This window comes from Haliotis rufescens, unplaced genomic scaffold, assembly GCF_023055435.1.
Source record: "Haliotis rufescens isolate VD_foot unplaced genomic scaffold, xgHalRufe1.0.p SCAF_13, whole genome shotgun sequence".
In the NCBI taxonomy this organism is placed as follows: Eukaryota; Metazoa; Mollusca; class Gastropoda; order Lepetellida; family Haliotidae; genus Haliotis; species Haliotis rufescens.
The window spans coordinates 36,002,384-36,023,823 of record NW_025963813.1 but is presented as its reverse complement, the minus strand read 5'-3'; the positions used below and the strand labels follow the sequence as shown (position 1 = coordinate 36,023,823).

The 21,440-nt window shown below is 40.8% G+C and overlaps 1 protein-coding gene across 1 annotated transcript in view; it reads right to left on the bottom strand.

Annotated features, from left to right (window-relative positions):
• Positions 1 to 20,752: 20,752 nt before the first annotated feature.
• The window catches only part of LOC124126700, a 48,707-nt gene continuing 48,019 nt past the window's right edge, over positions 20,753 to 21,440 (bottom strand). Inside the window, exon 5 of the mRNA XM_046490203.2 lies at positions 20,753 to 21,367. Coding sequence (XP_046346159.2) covers positions 21,275 to 21,367 — 93 coding nt within the window. The 3' untranslated portion in view covers positions 20,753 to 21,274. The remainder of the gene's footprint in view (positions 21,368 to 21,440) is intronic.

Here is a 21,440-nt window from a genome sequence, read left to right as displayed (position 1 = left end):
ACATATCTTACGTTGTGTGGGGATGTATGGAGTCATGGTATCCAGTACACAAGAGGTGTGGCCATGTCTCCATGCTAGATTCTTGTCACCCTGATTACAGTAACTTTCCACGTATAATATCCTGTATGCTTTGTCGAACATAACCACTGTAAACCATAGTGTTTTTATCTAACCATAGGTAATGGAAACACACATCATTAAATATACGCACGGATGAGCACAATGAAAAATACATAGAGATATATTCATGCTCAATTCCTGAATCATAGCAAGCAAAGTATCGACAAAGACGCCGTACACTCCTTCTCCACACTTAGACATGCAGACAATGTAGGAAAGTTCCGTTTATTAATTTTTCGATTTCGGATCATTCGTCAAGGAGACGAAGTATTTGTTAAATGTATTTCAGCGTGGGTGAAGTCATTGGTAGAATGCACACACTGAAAAGGAGGAAACAGAATTGGAACAAACCTAGTCTACCCTAGCCAGCTGTCATCCATGAAATGTGTGTACTTGTTCCAACTGGTTAAATCTCTGTCTACAAACAGTTACATCTCTGTCTTTAAATCTCCAGGGCAATGTGTCAAAAATGAAGGTACGTTTGATCTGAGAAAAAAGTACGAGAAATGCTGGACATCTCACAAATGTGTCATGTGTCTATGTGTCATTTGGGAAAGGGCATTTAGGCAAGAGGTGGGCGTCCCTCTCGGGAAACCATCTGTGGCCCCCTCCTCCCTGATCTGTTTCTGTGTCTAGTCAGCATTTCTGCTGGGGATGACAAAATGAAAATAAGAGAATGATAAGTTTAACCTATGTTCCAGGCGTATGGTCATTCCTTGCCGTAGATTCACCCACCTGAACTAGAAATAAAAGAAGACCAGTGAAACTGCATCATCATATTAATATCTATGTAAAAGGATTCAGAGGGACAAAAATGTTTTGTTTTGTTTTGTTGTTGTTGTTTTGTTTTGTTTTTTGTTTGTTTGTTGTTGTTTTTTTTTTTTGTGTGTGTGTGTGTGTGTGTAATTGTGAATGTGAGTGAGTTTGTGTGTGAGAGAGAGTGTGTGTGTTTGAGAGAGAGAGTATCTGTGTGTGTTTGAATTTTGGTTTTGTTTGTTGTTAAACGCCGCACTCAGCATGTTCTTTCAGGTGAACAATTTACCTGCCTGTGCATGTGTTTGTGACGGATGCCAACAATGGATACGCCCACCTTTTCGCGACTATCTGGTATCATCACTATTTGAAAATGATTTATATAGGCATGCTTTTTTCATAGTTCAAATCGCACGATGGACTGTCTTTGCAGAGATCTTGTCGCTGATCGTCCCATTATAGGTAAGACAAAGTGTGTGTAATGTACGATATCCTTGTGTCAATAGGTTGTTATAGCAGAGACTGCTTATAACTATGGAAAGGGTTTTGTCCCATTATTGGTAAGACAAAGTGTGTGTAATGTACGATTTCCTTGTGTCAAGAGGTCGTTATAGTAGAGACTGCTTATAACAATGGAAATGGTTTTGTGCCATTATTGGTAAGACAAAGTGTGTGTAATGTACGATATCCTTGTGTCAAGAGGTTGTTATAGTAGAGATGTCTTATTACTCTGTAAAGGGTTTTGTCGCTGATGTTCCCATTATTGGTAAGACAAAGTGTGTGTAATATACGATTTCCTTGTGTCAAGAGGTTGTTATAGGAGAGACTGCTTATAACAATGGAAATGGTTTTGTGCCATTATTGGTAAGACAAAGTGTGTGTAATGTACGATATCCTTGTGTCAAGAGGTTGTTATAGTAGAGATGTCTTATTACTCTGTAAAGGGTTTTGTCGCTGAAGTTCCCATTATTGGTAAGACAAAGTGTGTGTAATGTACCATTTCCTTGTGTCAAGAGGTTGTTATAACAGAGACTGCTTATAACTATGGAAAGGGTTTTGTCACATTATTGGTAAGACGAAGTGTAAGTGATGTACGATATCCTTGTATCAAGAGGTTGTTATAGTGGAGATATCTTATTACTCGGTAAAGGGTTTTGTCGCTGATGGTCCCATTATTGGTAAGACAAAGTGTGTGTAATATGCGATTTCCTTGTGTCAAGAGGTTGTTATAGCAGAGACTGCTTATATCAATGGAAAAGGTTTTGTCCCATTATTGGTAAGACGAAGTGTGTGTAATGTACGATATCCTTGTGTCAAGAGGTTGTTATAGTAGAGATGTCTTATTACTCTGTAAAGGGTTTTGTCACTGATGTTCCCATTATTGGTAAGACAAAGTGTGTGGGTAATGTACCATTTCCTCGTGTCAAGAGATTGTTATAGTAGAGAATGCTTATAACAATGGAAAGGGTTTTGTCGCTGATGTTCCCATTATTGGTAAGACAAAGTGTGTGTAATGTACCATTTCCTTGTGTCAAGAGGTTTTATAGCAGAGTCCCCTTTAACTATGGAAAGGGTTTTGTGCCATTATTGGTAAGACAAAGTGTGTGTAATGTACGATTTCCTTGTGTCAAGAGGTTTTATAGCAGAGACTACTTTTAACTATGGAAAGGGTTTTGTGCCATTATTGGTAAGACAAAGTGTGTGTAATGTACGATATCCTTGTGTCAAGAGGTTGTTATAGTAGAGATGTCTTATTACTCTGTAAAGGGTTTTGTCGCTGATGTTCCCATTATTGGTAAGACAAAGTGTGTGTAATGTACGATATCCTTGTGTCAAGAGGTTGTTATAGCAGAGACTGCATATAACAATGGAAAAGGTTTTGTCACATTATTGGTAAGACAAAGTGTGTGTAATGTTCGATTTTCTCGTGTCAAGAGGTTGTTATAGCAGAGACTGCTTATAACTATGGAAAGGGTTTTGTGCCATTATTGGTAAGACAAAGTGTGTGTAATGTACGATTTCCTTGTGTCAAGAGGTTGTTATAGCATAAACTGCTTATAACTATGGAAAGGGTTTTGTCCCATTATTGGGTAAGACAAAGTGTGTGTAATGTACGATATCCTTGTGTCAAGAGGTTGTTATAGTAGAGATGTCTTATTACTCTGTAAAGGGTTTTGTCGCTGATGTTCCCATTATTGGTAAGACAAAGTGTGTGTAATGTACGATTTCCTCGTGTCAAGAGATTGTTATAGTAGAGAATGCTTATAACAATGGAAAGGGTTTTGTCGCTGTGTGACAAAGACAAAGTGTGTGTAATGGACCATTTCCTTGTGTCAAGAGGTTTTATAGCAGAGTCCCCTTTAACTATGGAAAGGGTTTTGTGCCATTATTGGTAAGACAAAGTGCGTGTAATGTACGATTTCCTTGTGTGAAGAGATTGTTATAGTAGAGAATGCTTATAACAATAGAAAGGGTTTTGTCGCTGTGTGACAAAGACAAAGTGTGTGTAATGGACCATTTCCTTGTGTGAAGAGGTTTTATAGCAGAGACTGCTTATAACTGGAAAGGGTTTTGTGCCATTATTGGTAAGACAAAGTGCGTGTAATGTACGATTTCCTTGTGTCAAGAGGTTGTTATAGTAGAGACTGCTTAAAACAAAGTAGAGGTTTTGTCGCTCAGATTCCAATTAATGGTTAGACAAAGTGTCTGTTATCAACTACTCTTTGCGTCAAGAGGTTATTACATACAATAAGTACATTTGTCATTCAGAATAGACATTAATGTTCTGTCATTCTGTCAAGTCAGATTATTCCTGTGATGTATTCCTCCATGTATTGATATTTCTGCATCAGGTGTGACGGAGGTTAACAACATTCTGAATAATTTAGTGATCATTCCGAATGCAGTTAGAACACACTAATGTATTACTGTGTTGGTAATTAACCAGAACCCGGGGCTATGCATTCATTAAAGGATGACTCTACGACAGGGTTCCATCTCAGTCTTGGTCTGGAAATTGTGACTAGTGACTGAGACAGCCTGATACACTGTCTGTTAGTAATAAAGGTCTTCATCAACTACACATCATTATAAGGAACCGACACAATAATATATAGATTTTGGATCACTGGAATCAAAATTCCAGTGACCCGAGTCTAGTCTCCTTTACGGCTGTTTGTCCACTGTCCAGAAAGCATTTATCATGACTTTCCTTACAATAAAGAAGAGGGTTTTATACCCCCGGTTTTTGTTTTGTTTTCATAATTTTCATGAGGAAAACAAGTTGTTTTCCGTTTCCGGAACAGAACTCCAAAAACCTTCTTGTTGAAACTGGCTATATAGATCAGTCTAGTGGGGAACAGGTGCATTTTGATGATTTTGGAAGTTTTTTACTTTTTATTTTTTCATGACAAGTTGGACTTCAAGGAAGAGAGTTTATGGATGTCAACTTCCTTATTATGAGAAACACAACGTTTCGAAGTACATGCTTACTCCGTCATCAGGTGAATGATTGATATGTACATATATATGCTCTCTGCCTCATGTCATTCATTAACCTGATGAAGGAGTAAGCATATACTCCGAAACGTTGTGTTCCTCATAATAAGGAAGTTGACATCCTTAAATTCTCTTCCTTATGTGTTTCACTTCTAATGCCTTTCAAAGATTTGAAGTTGGACTTCGACTGAAAACGAAGATAGTGCTCGTATCCTGAGCAGAACTTCTAAACTGTTTAATAGTTCAAGATGAAACTTTCTGTGCAGATAAGTCTAGTGGTGAAATGGTGCCTTTTAATGATTTGGGAGATATGTATATATTATGTTTTCATAACAAGTCGGACTTTACTGAAAATGAGGGTAGTACTTCCTGAGCAGAAGCGATAAATATTTCCAGACGAAACTTGATATACAGAACCGTATAGTGGTGAACTGGTGCATTTTGGGGGATTTTGGGATTTTGTAAAATACATGAATATTTTTTTCTTCACTAAACTGAAGGTCGTCAATTGCAGTGAACCACAAGTGGGATATAAGTAGCTTCATTTCCGAATTGCACCAAACTGAAGGGAATATGTCATCTCCTGTGGTTTATCTCAAGCTGGGATTTAATGGGCGATTATTTTAGTTTAAATCGTTTCTCAAGTGATAAAAATGTAAACAACTTTGGTAAATGTTTGTTATAGTGGTGCTCGTTATGCAACATTCATGTCATGAACGGAAGATCAGGAACTGACCGTGAAATTTGGGAATATACATTCATTGGGCAAAATGGGGCAAGTGTAATAGATTATATAATTGCATCTGTGGCAGTGTCTGAGCTTGCCAATGACTTTTCTATCCAAAATTCATTTAAATTTAAATGGGACTCTGAAAAGTTAGAATTATTTAGGGAAAATATGCTGTCCGATCATATACAAGAATTACTGGATAAATATGTTGATATGGTTTTTTAATGACATTGATAGAAGTATAGAGTGTATTACAGATACATTATGTGTCACGGCAAATGATATGAAGAAGCCAGTTGGAAGAAGTAAATACAATAACGAATGGTTTGATACTGAATGTGAACTGTTGAAACGTAAAAGATGTAGGGTGCTGAATAGGTTTAGAACACATAAGGACAGTCACACTTTAAAGGATTACAACTACATAAGAAACAAATATAATGCTGCATGCAGGCAAAAAAGCAATGAATATTTTGAACGCAAAAAACAATATATGGAGAATAAGATTAAGAACATAAAGAATTACTGGTCTGTGATTAAGAGTTTGAATTTTAAGAATTATGTTCAAAATTATATTAAGATTGATGACTTGTTTGCACATTTTAGAGATTTGTTTGCTGGTGAGCAAACAACAACTGTGCCGGACGACTTTCCGAGTATCTTACAAGATGACTGTACTAATGATGATGTCACTAAATATATTAAAGAGGATATTCTTAATATGCCTATAACAAAAGACGAAATATTAAACAGTATCCATCATTTAAAATGTAACAAATCTTCCGGAATAGCTGACACCATTTCTGAATTATTTATACATTCGGCTGATCTACTTGTCCCATACCTAGAATTGTTATTTAATGTGATGTTTGAAGAGGGATACTTCCCGGCAACATGGTCTATTGGTTTTTTAATTCCGCTTCATAAAGCAGGTGCTTCAAATGATGTCAACAACTACAGAAGGATAACTCTCTTGTGTATCTTCAGTAAAATATATACTTTTATTATTAACAAGAGACTTGTCTCTTGGGCCAATACCATGGATAAAATTTCGGAAGCGCAGGCTCGATTTAGGGAAGGATATTCAACAGTTGATAATGTCTTTATACTACACTTTCTCTGGTACAGCGCTATATCAACAAAAAAAGAGGGAAAGTTTTATGGATAATTTGTTGACTACTCAAAAGCATTTGATTCTATAAACAGGTGTAAACTATGGAGAATATTTACTGCACGTGGAATTAGTTCCAAAATGTTGAAGTTATTGTGTTGTTTATATGCAAATGATAAAACGTGACACCGGTTTGATGTCTGATATGTTTGAATGCAAATTTGGCGTCCGCCATGATGTATATTGATTCCATTTTTATTTTCCTTCATAAATGAATTAGTATCGGAAACAATTGTACAAACGGCATTCAATTACATCCAGATGTTGTAAAACTCTTTCTTTTATTATTTGCAGATTATGTTATCATGTTCTCAAGCACAGCTGGTGGCACAGTTAATAGAGTCAAAACCAAAAATTATTGAATTCAAAAATTGTGGCAAACTTGCCAAAAATGCAAAAGGTCCTTTAAAGCTGAAAGTTTGAATGTGATTACACACTTTAAATATTTGAGTGTTTATGTCAGTAACAGTCTAAATTGGTCTGTTCATGTAAGAGAAGCATCAGTTCAGGCCAAAAAAGTTTTATTTGGTATATTAAAGAATATACATATCCTTGTGATATAAGTTATAAGTCATTCTTTAGGATCTTTGATGTTATAATTAACCCAATTTTACTTTACGGTGCTGAAATATGGGGATTGAAACAATTTAATGATATCGAAAAGGTCCACTTATTTGCATGTAAAAAAATTCTCGGTGTAAAACCCAACACATCTATCATGGTTTATGGAGAATGTGGTAGATTTGCTCTGGTCATATATTCACAGCTGAAAGTCATAAAGTACTGGCTGAAACTCCTTAAAATGAGTTCATCGAGATACCCAAAGAAGTGTTGCAATATCATGATGTTATACGTTACGAATGGAAAGACTAATTGGGTAAGAAAAACTGTTATTCAATGGTGGTTTTGGACATTTTTGGTATGATCAATTTGTACAATCTGAAAGTGTATTTACCAACTCTTTTCTACAGAGGGTAAAAGATATTTATCTGCAATCATTGTCATTTTCGTTGACATTATCAAATAATTTTTTATATTATAGAATGTTGAAAACTCATTGAACAGTATCTGCTTTATGTAAATATAAAGAAATACCGCAATTTATTGATGTTGATGTTCATCCAATCATTTATGCATCGATAGTGGGAAATACACAAAAACTCCAAGATCAGAAGGATTAGGTGAAATGTGTAATTGGCAAGATATAGAGGATGAATATCACTTTTTACTTGTATGTCCATAGTACTCCATTGTGAGAAAAAATATATTCCTGTGTACTTCTTTAACGATCCAAATGTTGCGATCCAATTCTAGATACCCAGTCTAGATAAATTAATAATGAGAAACGTAGCCATATACATATTCCACGCATTCTTATGTAGAACCAAATCTGTAAATATAAGTTAAACTTGTGTGCAACATTTCTGTCACATGTACAATAGGCTGGGGGCCTCTTAAGTACTTGAATGAAGATTGATTGATTGATGTTGATGTAATTTTTTTATTTATATAATGGAATGGAATGTGTTGAACATAGTTTACAGCTATACGTAGCTGGGTCCGAAGTGCAACATTAGATGACGAAAACATCCCTTTCACTCCAGTACAAATCGATCTGGTAGCTTGTGTGTGTCTGGTAGGGTTGTGTGTCTAGTAGCTTGAGTGTGTCTAGTAGTTTGTGTGTGTCTCGTAGGTTGTGTATATCTGGTGGGTTGTGTATGTATGGAAGGTTGTATGTGTCTGGTAGGTTGTGTGCATCTGGTAGGTTGTGTGTGTCTGGTAGCTTGTGTGTAATTGGTAGGTTGTGTTTATCTGGTAGGTTGTGTGTGCCTGGTAGCTTGTGTGTAATTGGTAGGTTGTGTTTATCTGGTAGGTTGTGTGTGCCTGGTAGCTTGTGTGTAATTGGTAGGTTGTGTGTATCTGGTAGGTTGTGTGTGTCTGGTAGGTTGTGTGTATCTGGTAGGTTGTGTTTATCTAGTAGGTTGTGTGTAATTGGTAGGTTGTGTTTATCTGGTAGGTTGTGTGTGCCTGGTAGCTTGTGTGCATCTGGTAGCGTGTGTGTGTCTGGTAGGTTCGGTGTGCGTATCTAATAGGTTGTGTGGCAGGTTGTGGTGATGGTGGTCGGTGTGTGACAGGTAGGTGTTTGTGTGTGTCTGGTAGCTAGGTTGTGCGTTTCCAATAGGTTGTGTGGCAGGTTGTGGTGATGGTGGTCGGTGGTGACGGTCGGTGTTGGTGGTGATGGTTGTTTTTAGCAATAACATGTCGCGGTCAATGATGGCAGCAAGGCGTGGACAGTGAGCGCCGGGACAGCAACTGTGACGGGATCTCTGTATCTGGAGATTGAGCCCCGGCTCCGACTGATCACCAGCTTCCAGCAATTGGTAATGGCAGATTGGTCAGTAGCCCCACAGCTGATAGCAGGACATTGGACTTAGCCCACTTGTAGATCAGTATGGATATGGGAGGCCCAGTCATCTTGTGCGGCACAATTCACTGTGAAAAATTGTGTTCCTTTGGTATGTCAGAAACCTGTGATCAATATGTAGAATCCCAGCACAATCCCATTGAGAATGTTAGCACAATTAACGAGTTGACAAACGTCAAAAGAGACCCACATCACGGGTTATTGCACATGTAGATCTGAATGTGACCTGAATGACACGAATATGAGTTTCTGGGCACAATCCTGACGGCGTCATTCTGCTGCGTCTGCTGCTGCACTGTTAAAAACACCTCTCACAATCGACTTGACAAGCTTCGTACCAACATGAGGCGGACATGACAAGCATTATACCACCATGAGGCGAACTTCACAAGCATCATTCCAACTTGTAGAGATCGGACTAGACAAGCTTCATACCAACTTGAAGAGAGCGGGCTTGAAAAGCATCATAGCAACATGAGGTGGACTTGACAAGCTTCATACCAACTTGAGACGGACTTGACAAGCTTCATACCAACATGAGACGGACTTGAGGAACTTGATACCAGCACAAGGGGGATTTGACAAGCTTCATACCAGTAAAGGGGTGGACTCGATAATCTTTCATAACAACTTGAGGCGGACTTGACAAACTTCATACCAACTTGAAGAGAGCGGACTTGACAAGCTTCATACCAACATGAGACGGACTCCACAGACTTCATATTAACTTGAAGGCTTGAGAAGCTTCATACCAACGCAAGGCGGAGTTGACAAGCTTCATACCAACCTGATGCGGATATGATAAGGGGCTAAAACAAGGTATGGTTAGTTTGGAGTATACTGTGGGGTATTCATGTTAAACTGCCGCATGGTATATCAGTGGGCTGGCACTATCACACTTTACCATTAGTAGTCCACCTCGCCTCACTTCACACTAACTAACCGCCTTTGGTGTGAGTGAGTGAGTTTGGTTTAACGCCGCTTTTAACAGTATTCCAGTTGTATCACGGCGTGTCAGCTTAATGTGGGAGGAAAGCCCGAAGTGATGCAGGTCTCAGACGTTTACCTATTCAGTGAAACACACGACCACGTAAATGGTGCTGACAAATCTAGAAACATAATCGGGGCGAACCCACAATCATAGATCTCTGCATAGCGCATCGCGCCGCTTTAGACGACTGGGCCATCCACGCCCCCAACTGCCTTGGGACAGGTTTCACAAGCTTATATCACCATGAAGTCTTCAAGTAGATAACCACCACTTAGAAGTCGACTTGAAGTTGCTGGGACTTCATCTGCATTTTGTTTACTGTTAACAGCGAATTCAAACGAGAAGTGAATTTACACATGTAAGATATATTTTGTCTGAACGGCCCAGATCTGACATAGGGACGGTACATAGGTGTGATTTGTTATTCTGTCAGTGTTGGACAATGAATCGAATCTTTTGAAGGAGACACCAGATGACATCCCTCATCTGCGTCTTTACATTTTACTCCTTTTCTCAAGTTGCATCTACTAATTACCTATATACTCAATTGATTAACTCATACTTACCTTTATACTCACTGGATTAACTCACACTTACCTTTATACTTAATGGATTAACTCATACTTACATTTATACTTAATGAATTAACTCATACTTGCCTTTATACTCACTCGATTAACTCATACTTACCTATATACTCAATTGATTAATTCATACTTACCTTTATACTCACTGGATTAACTCACACTTACATTAATACTTAATGGATTAACTCATACGTACATTTATACTTAATGGATTAAATCATACTTACCTTTATACTTAATGGATTAACTCATACTTACCTTTATACTTAATGGATTAACTCATACTTACCTTTATACTCAATTGATTAACTCATACTTACCTTTATACTCAATTGATTAACTCATACTTACCTTTATACTCATTGGATTAACTCATACTTACCTTTGTCCTCAACTGAATAACTCATACTTACATTAATACGCAATGGATTAACTCATACTTACCTTTATACTTAATAGATTAACTCATACTTACCTTTTTACTGAATGGATTAACCAACATTACCTGTATTCGTAATAGATTAACTCATAATCCTTCTATCTTTTATTGATTAACCAAGATTTCGTATATCCTCTATTTGTTAGCTCATATTCTTTGTAGCCTTTATACTGTGCTATAAATCAACTAATATTCCTTTGATGCTGTATAGATTACTTAACATTCTTTGTATTCAATGGTTGATCTCATATTCCCTTTATACCCAACATATTAACTAATATTCCTTGTATTCTCAATAATTGAACCCGTATTCCTTGTGTTGTTAATAGACTAATTATATTCCTTGTATTTTCAAAGGTTCAATCGTATTCATGTAGTCTCAATGGACTGTCTGGTATTCCCCGTATTCTCAAACGATAATCCCAATGTCCTTGTATTATCGATATATAATATAATATTCGTGTATTCTCAATTGATTGACTGATATTCCTGGTATTCCATGAAGATTAAATATTGTTCCTTGTATACTCAATAGATTAAATACTATTCCTTGTATTCTCCATAGATTAAATTAAATTCCTTGTATTTAAAATCGATTAACTAAATTTTCTTGTACTTTAAATCGATTAACTCAAAATCCTTGTATTCGCAACAGATTAAATAATATTCTCAGTAAAATGACTAATATTCCTTGTATTCTCAGCAGACAAACTCATATTACTTGGAACCTCTACAGGCGAAGTCATATTCCCTGTACTCCTACTGTGTACAACTTGTATTGTCAGTAGTTTCTATATCTCAACTAATTTTGCCTTTATCGAATACAGGAAAGTTAAACATGTAAATTTCCTTTCTAATGGTGGTATGTGATGATGAGCTTTACTTTAATGCTTCGACCGCCTCGGTCTAGTGGAAGAGCGTCCGCCCGGAGAGCGGAAGGTCAGGTGTTCGATCCCCGACCGCGTCATACCAAAAGACGTTAAAAGATGGTACTTGTTGTTACCCTGTCTGGCGCCCGGCATTAAGGGGTTAAAGCAAGGACTGGTCGGCTCGGAGTCAGTATACTTTGTCTGAGTGGGGTATTCATGTTAAACTGCGGTATTGTATCTCAGTGTGCTAGCACTATAAATCGGCATCAGCCTGGTCTAGTACAAGCAGCCACACACACACACACACACACACACACACACACACACACACACACACACACACGTGCATGCACATCGCTATATTAGGGCAATAATCATGGACGCGACGTTAAACGCAATTACACCTCACCTCACTTTAATGGTTCAACAATGCAACAAGAGTAACTTCCCTTTAATTGCGCCAAGAAAGAGAGAGTGCAATAATCTTGAACGCGTAGTTTAACCCCATTTCACCTCACTTCACAAGTTACCACATGACACATGGCCGATGTCGTCCATCCACAATGTCGTAACGCCGACGTCCGTGATGACAGGGAGTAACATGATCAGTCCACAATGTCGTAACACCGACGTCATGATGACAGGGAGTAACATGATCAGTCCACAATGTCGTAGCACCGACGTCGTGATGACAGGGAGTAACATGATCAGTCCACAATGTCGTAACACCGACGTCCGTGATGACAGGGAGTAACATGATCAGTCCACAATGTCGTAACACCGACGTCGTGATGACAGGGAGTAACATGATCAGTCCACAATGTCGTAACACCGACGTCCGTGATGCCAGGGAGTAACATGATCAGTCCACAATGTCGTAACACCGACGTCCGTGATGCCAGGGAGTAACATGATCAGTCCACAATGTCGTAACACCGACGTCCTAGATGCCAGGGAGTAACATGATCAGTCCACAATGTCGTAACACCGACGTCCGTGATGCCAGGGAGTAACATGATCAGTCCACAATGTCATAACAACGACGTCCTAGATGCCAGGGAGTAACATGATCAGTCCACAATGTCGTAACACCGACGTCCGTGATGACAGGGAGTAACATGATCAGTCCACAATGTCGTAACAACGACGTCCGTGATGACAGGGAGTAACATGATCGGTCCACAATGTCGTAACAACGACGTCCGTGATGACAGGGAGTAACATGATCAGTCCACAATGTCGTAACACCGACGTCCATGATGACAGGGCGTAACATGATCAGTCCACAATGTCGTAACACCGACGTCCTTGATGCCAGGGAGTAACATGATCAGTCCACAATGTCGTAACACCGACGTCCTTGATGCCAGGGAGTAACATGATCAGTCCACAATGTCGTAACACCGACGTCCTTGATGCCAGGGAGTAACATGATCAGTCCACAATGTCGTAACACCGACGTCCTTGATGCCAGGGAGTAACATGATCAGTCCAGAATGTCGTAACAACGACATCCGTGATGACAGGGAGTAACATGATCAGTCCACAATGTCGTAACACCGACGTCCTTGATGCCAGGGAGTAACATGATCAGTCCACAATGTCGTAACAACGACGTCCGTGATGACAGGGAGTAACATGATCAGTCCACAATGTCGTCATGCCCAGGTCACATATTGCCATGACATGTGACACACACTGATTGTATTCAGACCCGACATATACAAGTATCCAGGTCACACATTGTCCTGGCATTGATACACACCGATTGTATCCACAAACGACATTTACAAGTGCCCAGGTCACACATTGTCATTGCATGTGATACACACTGATTGTATTCAGACCTGACATTTACAAGTACCTAGGTTATATATTGCCATGGCTGACGGGTTAATAGTTTGACATGACAATTAGCCCCAGTTAGAAATGGAGTGAAGCAATCTCTTCTATTGTCATTATTACAGAAGGAAATATATGATGAAAAAATGGTTCTTATAAGCATGTGTTCACATTGACAATAACTCGTTATCTACAAACACATGGCAACAAAAACATAACCACTCAGCCAATAAAGTACAACCCTTGAAATGACCTCTGGCACGACCTCTTGGGTGACCCCTGATGCAACCCCTGATAAAGCCCCTAAGTACAACCCTTGAAATAACCTCTCGCACGACCTCTTATGTGATCCCTGATACAACTCCTGATGTCGCCCCTAAAGTATGACCATGGAAATAAACTCTGGCATTATTTCATGTGAAACCCCGCGAGTATCGCAACTTTTCGTATACGACTCAACAATATATCCGTTAAATGAATACACGCACGCACGCGCGCACGCACACACACGCACATGCACGAACGAACGCACACACGCACACACGCGCACAAGCACACACACGCACACGAATAGAGAATAAACAACTTTTATGACGTTGAACATCTTTTTATTTGAAAAATACCATACAACATAAGGACATTAAACAACACCAAATCAGAAAGTATTTCCAGTAGAATTACTGACTTTAGGAAAACATGTTCCACATATTGTTCTGATCTCAATAGCATATGATGTGCTACACAATTTACTAAAAGTGTGTTTTTTTCTGTTATGGTATACGCTTTCGTAAGTGGGATGGAAATGTAACGATAAAAGATTTTCATGATTACAACAATATCAATTTCATGGAAAATCACAGAAAGAGACAGCAAGATATCAATAGCAAGACTACATTCAAAATGCAAACTTTAGTAATAAGATTACAAAGCTCAAATTACAATTGATTTATATAATTTAAAGTTTACGAATACGTTCACATTAATGTCCCAACAACTTGAAGATGGTGATTCTTGTCTTGGTTTAAATCTAACTCTGATACGTTTCGGAAGAAATAGAGAAAGTGTTCGGAAAAATACAATGAAACCTGGTTAATACGGAATGAGCGTCAGCAAACTGGGGTTTCCAAACTAAGCGGGTTTAAGCGTAATAGTGTGATATGACCGCTAAGCCAGCAAGAATTGAATTAAAGCATGAGCTAGTATCCAGAAAGTGGGCGTTTCAATTGACAATAAGTCGTTAGCTGCACAGACACAACAAATACACTATTAAAACCAAACAAACATATTATTGTAATACACAATCGTATAAATACATTTATTACTCATCCGTGAAGAGATCACCCGTTTAATAAACATACAGCGGTATTACACATTGTTTAATAACATCACGTGCACACGGAACTATTTTTGGCCGGCCACATGATACATCACATGACCAAACAAAATGGCTACTGTCAAAATGTACCGATTCTCACCAGGGCGTGACTACAAATACTTTTTCTTCAGATGAATTATCATGAAATCGAAAAATTAATATGTTCTAAATATATGGATGAGAAAATATTCATTACTTAGAAATAATAAACGACATGAAAATTAAAGTACATATAGCAGACGATGAATCTATCGTCAAGTGAATAATCCTATCACAATGGCAACCGAAGCTATAAAAGTAAACGATTGTGTCAAAATTGATGGTCAGCTGAAGGGACGGGTGCTATCGGTTGTTCAACCTTTAGGGACATACAGCATGTTCAACGTTAAACTGGATGATGGTTCCATGAAACAGGTACCTCGCTATCCAACGCAACGAATTCCGGAGACAGTTTCGGCCATGTTACCCCCACCCACCTTTGTTGATAATGACAACAGTTTGTTCGATCTTAATGATCTATTCAAAGATGACTTTTTTTATATTGTGCCCGTGCCTCTAAAGGGGGATGAAATACCTGTTCCGCCAACCTACCGTGACGATTCCGAAATTGCGAATTTCATTGCAACAAATCAGAATGTCAACACTTCCAGGAAGACCGCGTATGACATGAAAATCATCACTAGATTCATGCACGAGCAGAATGACTTCAGACAACTAGAAGCCATTCCTGCCCATGAACTTTGTAAACTTTTATGCAAATTCTTTATGAACGTCAAAAAGGGAGACGGGTCCGATTATGAGCCCACAAGTTTGAGGGGGGTGATTGCCAGTATAGACAGGCACCTCAAAACAAAATTTTACGGGAAATCAATTATGCACGATTTAGAGTTTACACACGTCAGGGAGGTACTGAAAACCAAACAAAAAATTCTAAAACAAGAAGGTCTCGGAAACTTACCTATGCGTGCGCAGTCATTAAGTCAGAACGACATTGACACATTATGGAAATCCGGGGAATTAGGTCTCGAAACTCCCGAGTCCATTTTGAATACACTTTGGTGGCACAACACGACACATTTTGGACTGCGTAGCGTTACTCCCCATAGAAATATGCACTGGGGAGACGTGATGTTGAATCAAGATGGAAATGGAATGGAATACCTGCAGTTTGCTGAGCGGCAAACCAAAACACGCACTGGTGTAAACATCCGGGATGTTCGGACTGTCACGCCGAAAGCTTGGGCGACAGGTGACAATCGCTGCCCCGTCCTTGCGTATAAGCGCTATGCTAACCTTAGACCAACTGGTTTCAGTGGCCATGACGCGCCTTTCTACTTGGCAACAAATTCTAAAACTGCTCCCGCTCCGACACATCCTTGGTTTAAGCGACAACCTGTTGGCATCAACAAGCTTGGGTCCATAATGAAACGCATGGCAGCGAATGCAAAACTTGAATCTACCAAACGGTTGACGAATCATTCCGCCCGAAAGTATCTGGTCCAAACTCTTTCTGAGAAAAATGTTCCACCTACTCAGATAATGCAAATCAGTGGCCATAGAAATGTGCAGAGTGTCAATAACTATTCACAAATTTCTGAAGAGCAGCACAAACACATCAGTACATTGATTGACAGGCCTAGTGATTCTTGCACTTCACAATCACTGCTCTGTGTTCCGACTTGCCAACCGTCGACCGTCTCTGCTCCATCCCTAAACTTTCAATGTGACAGCTAGCCAGTCTCGCACACTCAGCTCTATCTTTGCCGGTACAATCACCAATTCTGTGACAAATGTAAATTTTCTAAACCATAGCAGTGACATGTCATCAGACATGAATCGCCAGTGATAGAAAGTTTGAAAACAGACTGTCATCGGGGGAATCCCTCTGCCTGCGGTCATGTGACGTTGTGACCTTGGCCTTGTCAACGAACGAATAAACTTGTTTTGTTATTGTTTTCGAAACATTACCGCAGTTTCGAAGTTTCGCAGGAAGTTCATTAAAGTAGATTTATTGTGGAAAAAAAGAGCGTTCGGGTGTTTTCTCCATTGGAATTGCTAAAATTTTGATATTATAGATGCACTTGACGATGACTATTTACATGACTTTGTATTCATACGCATGACCTGATTTGAACTCGGGATGCGACGTACGGAGTCAATCAGCTGATTTTTACGTAGGTACGAATGACGAGTAATAAATAAAATACTAAACTCGCTCCCGTGTAGTACCAATTTTATGAAACTCGTGAATAGTTGTAGTATCTGACTCGCTTTCGCTCGTCAGATACCAGAATTATTCACTCGTTTCATAAAATTGGTACTACACGGGAGCTCGTTTAGTATTCTATAAATATAAATAAGAAATGTGTTTTGCACGAACTTGCAAAAACAGAAGCAGTGCCCTCACTAACAGTTCTAGAACTCCTCAGAAATCATTACCTACCATCACGTTTCCAGTATCTCTGGTTCGGTGAAATACATGCCTACTACGGCCCCATACCATAACTACATGTACCTTGGTCTAACATAATGAGGATTCTAAAGCCATTTCCAAAGCAATGACATCGCTCAGACATCAAGTCTGATTTCGTCGTTTCAATAATCATATTTCAATAATACGTGCCCAGTGCAAGACAACTTTACAACAGACTGTCCTGTACCTCAGACTACCTTATAAAGAAGGTTTTACGCACTTCAGGTTGAATGATATCACTTCGTGATGGAAAATACACGTCATGTTCAGAGCGATCTTAAAACATGCCTTCAAAAATGGTTAGGAGAAAGTTAGGAGAAACGTCTAATGCATAAACCATTTAAACGTCGTTCTTCCATCACAACGCCGAAGCAAAACACGTGCACGTGGTTCATCACTAAACCAAACGTTTCGCCAGTATTGCAGATTACCGACTTGAATGTCGATCTACGGAGTAAGCAGTGGTTGATGCATGTTTGAGGGAGTGAGTGAGTGAGTTTATATTTAACGCTAAATCAGTAAGGCTTCTGCCATATGTATAAATGTTTGAATGCATTGCTGTTTTAGACAGACGAGTTGCACACGAAGAAGAAGTAGAAGAAGATGATGATGAAAGGATGTGGGACATAATATCAATGTCAGTGTTGATTTTGTTGATGGTTCTGTACTGCTGGATGGTGCAGAAATGAGTGTCAACCAAGCGAAGTGCCATATCAAATCGGCCAAGACTCAGTGTTTTAAGGAGATGTTATCTGAACGACCATTGCATCGAGTTTATGTGCAGTTTGTGATTAGCAACCATGCAGAGTCCTTCGCTTGGATGAAGTCGACTGGCCTGAAAGGTGAAACAGAAGGCTTTCTGCTTGCTGTTAAGGACCAGTCATTTCCCACTCGAAATCGTCCATGTGTGATTTTGCATCAGAATGTTAATATGACATGTTACGGTAGATTATGTAATGAATTTAACGAGACTGTCAAACACATTGTCAGTGGACGCCCAGCCTTGGCACAAACACAGTGTCTTAAACGATATGATGGAGTGGCTCGATCATTGTATTACCGTCTTCGCCAAGCTTGTGGTTTTGACACAGAGGTCCATCCGTGGTACGACACGGAATATGTAGAGGGCGTCATGGAAAATGATCAATACAGAATTCTTTCAGATAGGCCCGTTTACAGGGCAATAAACCAGATCGTGTGATAAATCCAATGAAATCATTTATCTCATTGAATTTTCTATCCCTTTTGACACTAGTGTGATTGCCAAGATACAAGAAAAACATGGCAAATATGCCCACCTCGCTTTCGAAATGTCACGCTTGCACCCAAAGTACCAAGTTGTCCGATTCTCCATTGTTCTCGGTGTCTTAGATTTGGTACCTGTTGACTGAAATTGGGAGAGTATCCGGGTTTGCTACCAGGAATACAGCCCTTCTGACAATCCTGGTAATGCAGAAGTCTGCAGTGTTGGGGAGTCTTCACATTTTCCGAAAAGTTCTGGGTGGGTTTGACTAGGCAGCGCTTCCTGGGAGAAGTCCCATTCCCTGTCTGGGCTTCGTGTAGAGGGACCAAGTGCCCTGAGCTGATGATAAGCCTCACCAGCCTGACTGTGCAAGGATCATCCAAACCAATTTTGTAGAACAGACGTCGGGCAGAGTACAAATCAATATGCATGATGTGTTGGCCGAGGCTGTTGGTGACAGATGAAGTGAGGTGGGATGCAATGTGGTTTAACGGGGTATAACCTATGTAACGACGCGCATGCACGTGTGTGTGTGTGTGTGTGTGTGTGTGTGTGTGTGTGTGTGTGTGTGTGTGTGTGTGTGTGTGGCTACGTGTACCAGTCCGGATACCACTGAAATACAATGCCTCAGTTTAACATAAATACCCCCTCAGTCCTTGTGATAGTCCCTTCATGCCAAGTGCAAGGCAGGGTAACAACAAGAACCATCTTTTTACGGCTTGGTCACGGAAACGGTCTCGGTGACAAATGAAGATGTTTGGGCCGAGGCTGTTGGAGAGTTGATGATGTGTGGGCCGAGGCTGTTGGTGAGTTGATGATGTGTGGGCCGAGGCTGTTGGTGAGGGAGTTGAAGATGTGTGGGCCGAGGCTGTTGCTGATAGAGTTGAAGATGTGTGGGCCGAGGCTGTTGGTGATAGAGTTGAAGATTTGTGGGCCGAGGCTGCTGGTCACGGAGTTGAAGATGTGTGGGCCGAGGCTGTTGGTGAGTTAATGATGTGTGGGCCGAGGCTGCTGGTGACAGTTGAAGATGTGTGGGTCGAGGCTGTTTGTGGGAGAGTTGAAGATGTGTGGGCCGAGGCTGTTTGTGACAGAGTTGAAGATGTGTGGGCCGAGGCTGTTGGTGACAGAGTTGAAGATGTGTGGGCCGAGGCTGTTGGTGACAGAGTTGAACATGTGTGGGCCGAGGCTGCTGGTGACAGAGTTGACGATGTGTGGGCCGAGGCTGTTGGTGAGTTGATGATGTGTGGGCCGAGGCTGTTGGCGATAGAGTTGAAGATGTGTTGGCCGATGCTGTTGGTGACAGAGTTGAAGATGTGTGGGCCGAGGATGTTGGTGACGGAGTTGATTATGTGTGGGCCGAGGCTGTTGGTGACAGTTGAAGATGTGTGGACCGAGGATGTTGGCGATAGAGTTAATGATGTGTGGGCCGAGGCTGCTGGTGACGGAGTTGAAGATGTGTGGGCCGAGGCTGTTGGTGACAGAGTTGATGATGTGTTGGCCGAGGCTGTTGGTGACCGAGTTGAAGATGTGTGGGCCGAATCTGTTGGTGACGGAGTTGATTATGTGTGGGCCGAGGCTGTTTGTGATAGAGTTGAAGAAGTTTGGGCCGAGGCTGTTGGTGAGTTGATTATGTGTGGGCCGAGGATATTCCTGATAGAGTTGAAGATGTGTTGGCCGAGGCTGTTGGTGAGTTGAAGATGTGTTGGCCGAGGATGTTGCTGATAGAGTTGAAGATGTGTGGGCCGAGGCTGTTGGTGAGTTGAAGATGTGTGGGCCGAGGCTGTTGGTGACGGAGTTGAAGATGTGTGGGCCGGGGCTGTTGGTGAGAGAGTTGAAGATGTGTGGGCCGAGGCTGTTGGTGAGTTGATGATGTGTGGGCCGAGGATGTTGGTGACCGAGTTGAAGATGTGTGGGCCGAGGCTGTTGGTAAGTTGATGATGTGTGGGCCGAGGCTGTTGGTGAGAGAGTTGAAGATGTGTGGGCCGAGGCTGTTGGTGAGTTGATGATGTGTGGGCCGAGGCTGTTGGTGAGAGAGTTGAAGATGTGTGGGCCGAGGCTGTTGGTGAGAGAGTTGAAGATGTGTGGGCCGAGGATGTTGGTGAGTGGATGATGTGTGGGCCGAGGCTGTTGGTGAGAGAGTTGATGATGTGTGGGCCGAGGCTGTTGGTGAGAGAGTTGAAGATGTGTGGGCCGAGGCTGTTGGTAAGTTGATGATGTGTGGGCCGAGGCTGTTGGTGAGAGAGTTGAAGATGTGTGGGCCGAGGCTGTTGGTGAGTTGATGATGTGTGGGCCGAGGCTGTTGGTGAGAGAGTTGAAGATGTGTGGGCCGAGGCTGTTGGTGAGAGAGTTGAAGATGTGTTGGCCGAGGATGTTGGTGACGGAGTTGATTATGTGCGGGCTGATGCTGTTGCTGACAGAGTTGAAGATGTGTGGGCCGAGGCTGTTGGTAACGGAGATGAAGATGTGTGGGCCGAGGCTGTTGATGAGAGAGTTGAAGATGTGTGGGCCGAGGATGTTGGTGAGTGGATGATGTGTGGGCCGAGGATGTTGGTGACGGAGTTGAAGATGTGTGGGCCTAGGCTGTTGGTGAGAGAGTTGAAGATGTGTGGGCCGAGGCTGTTGGTGACGGAGTTGAAGATGTGTGGGCCGTATCTGTTGGTGAGTTGATGATGTGTGGGCCGTGGCACTTGGTGACAGAGTTGAAGATGTGTGGGCTGAGCTTGTTCTTTAACAATGATGGTCTTGTATTGAAATGAATTTACAGAAGACCACGCACATAAACGCGTGCGACTTCAACACTGCTGTGTTTGTCCATTGTGATTCTGATTGCGTCTGTTGGGACTGTCAGCATCTGTAAAGAAAACATCGCGGTATAACAAGGTGAATTGTGACAGATGTTAACTTAACTACTGATGGTTGACTTC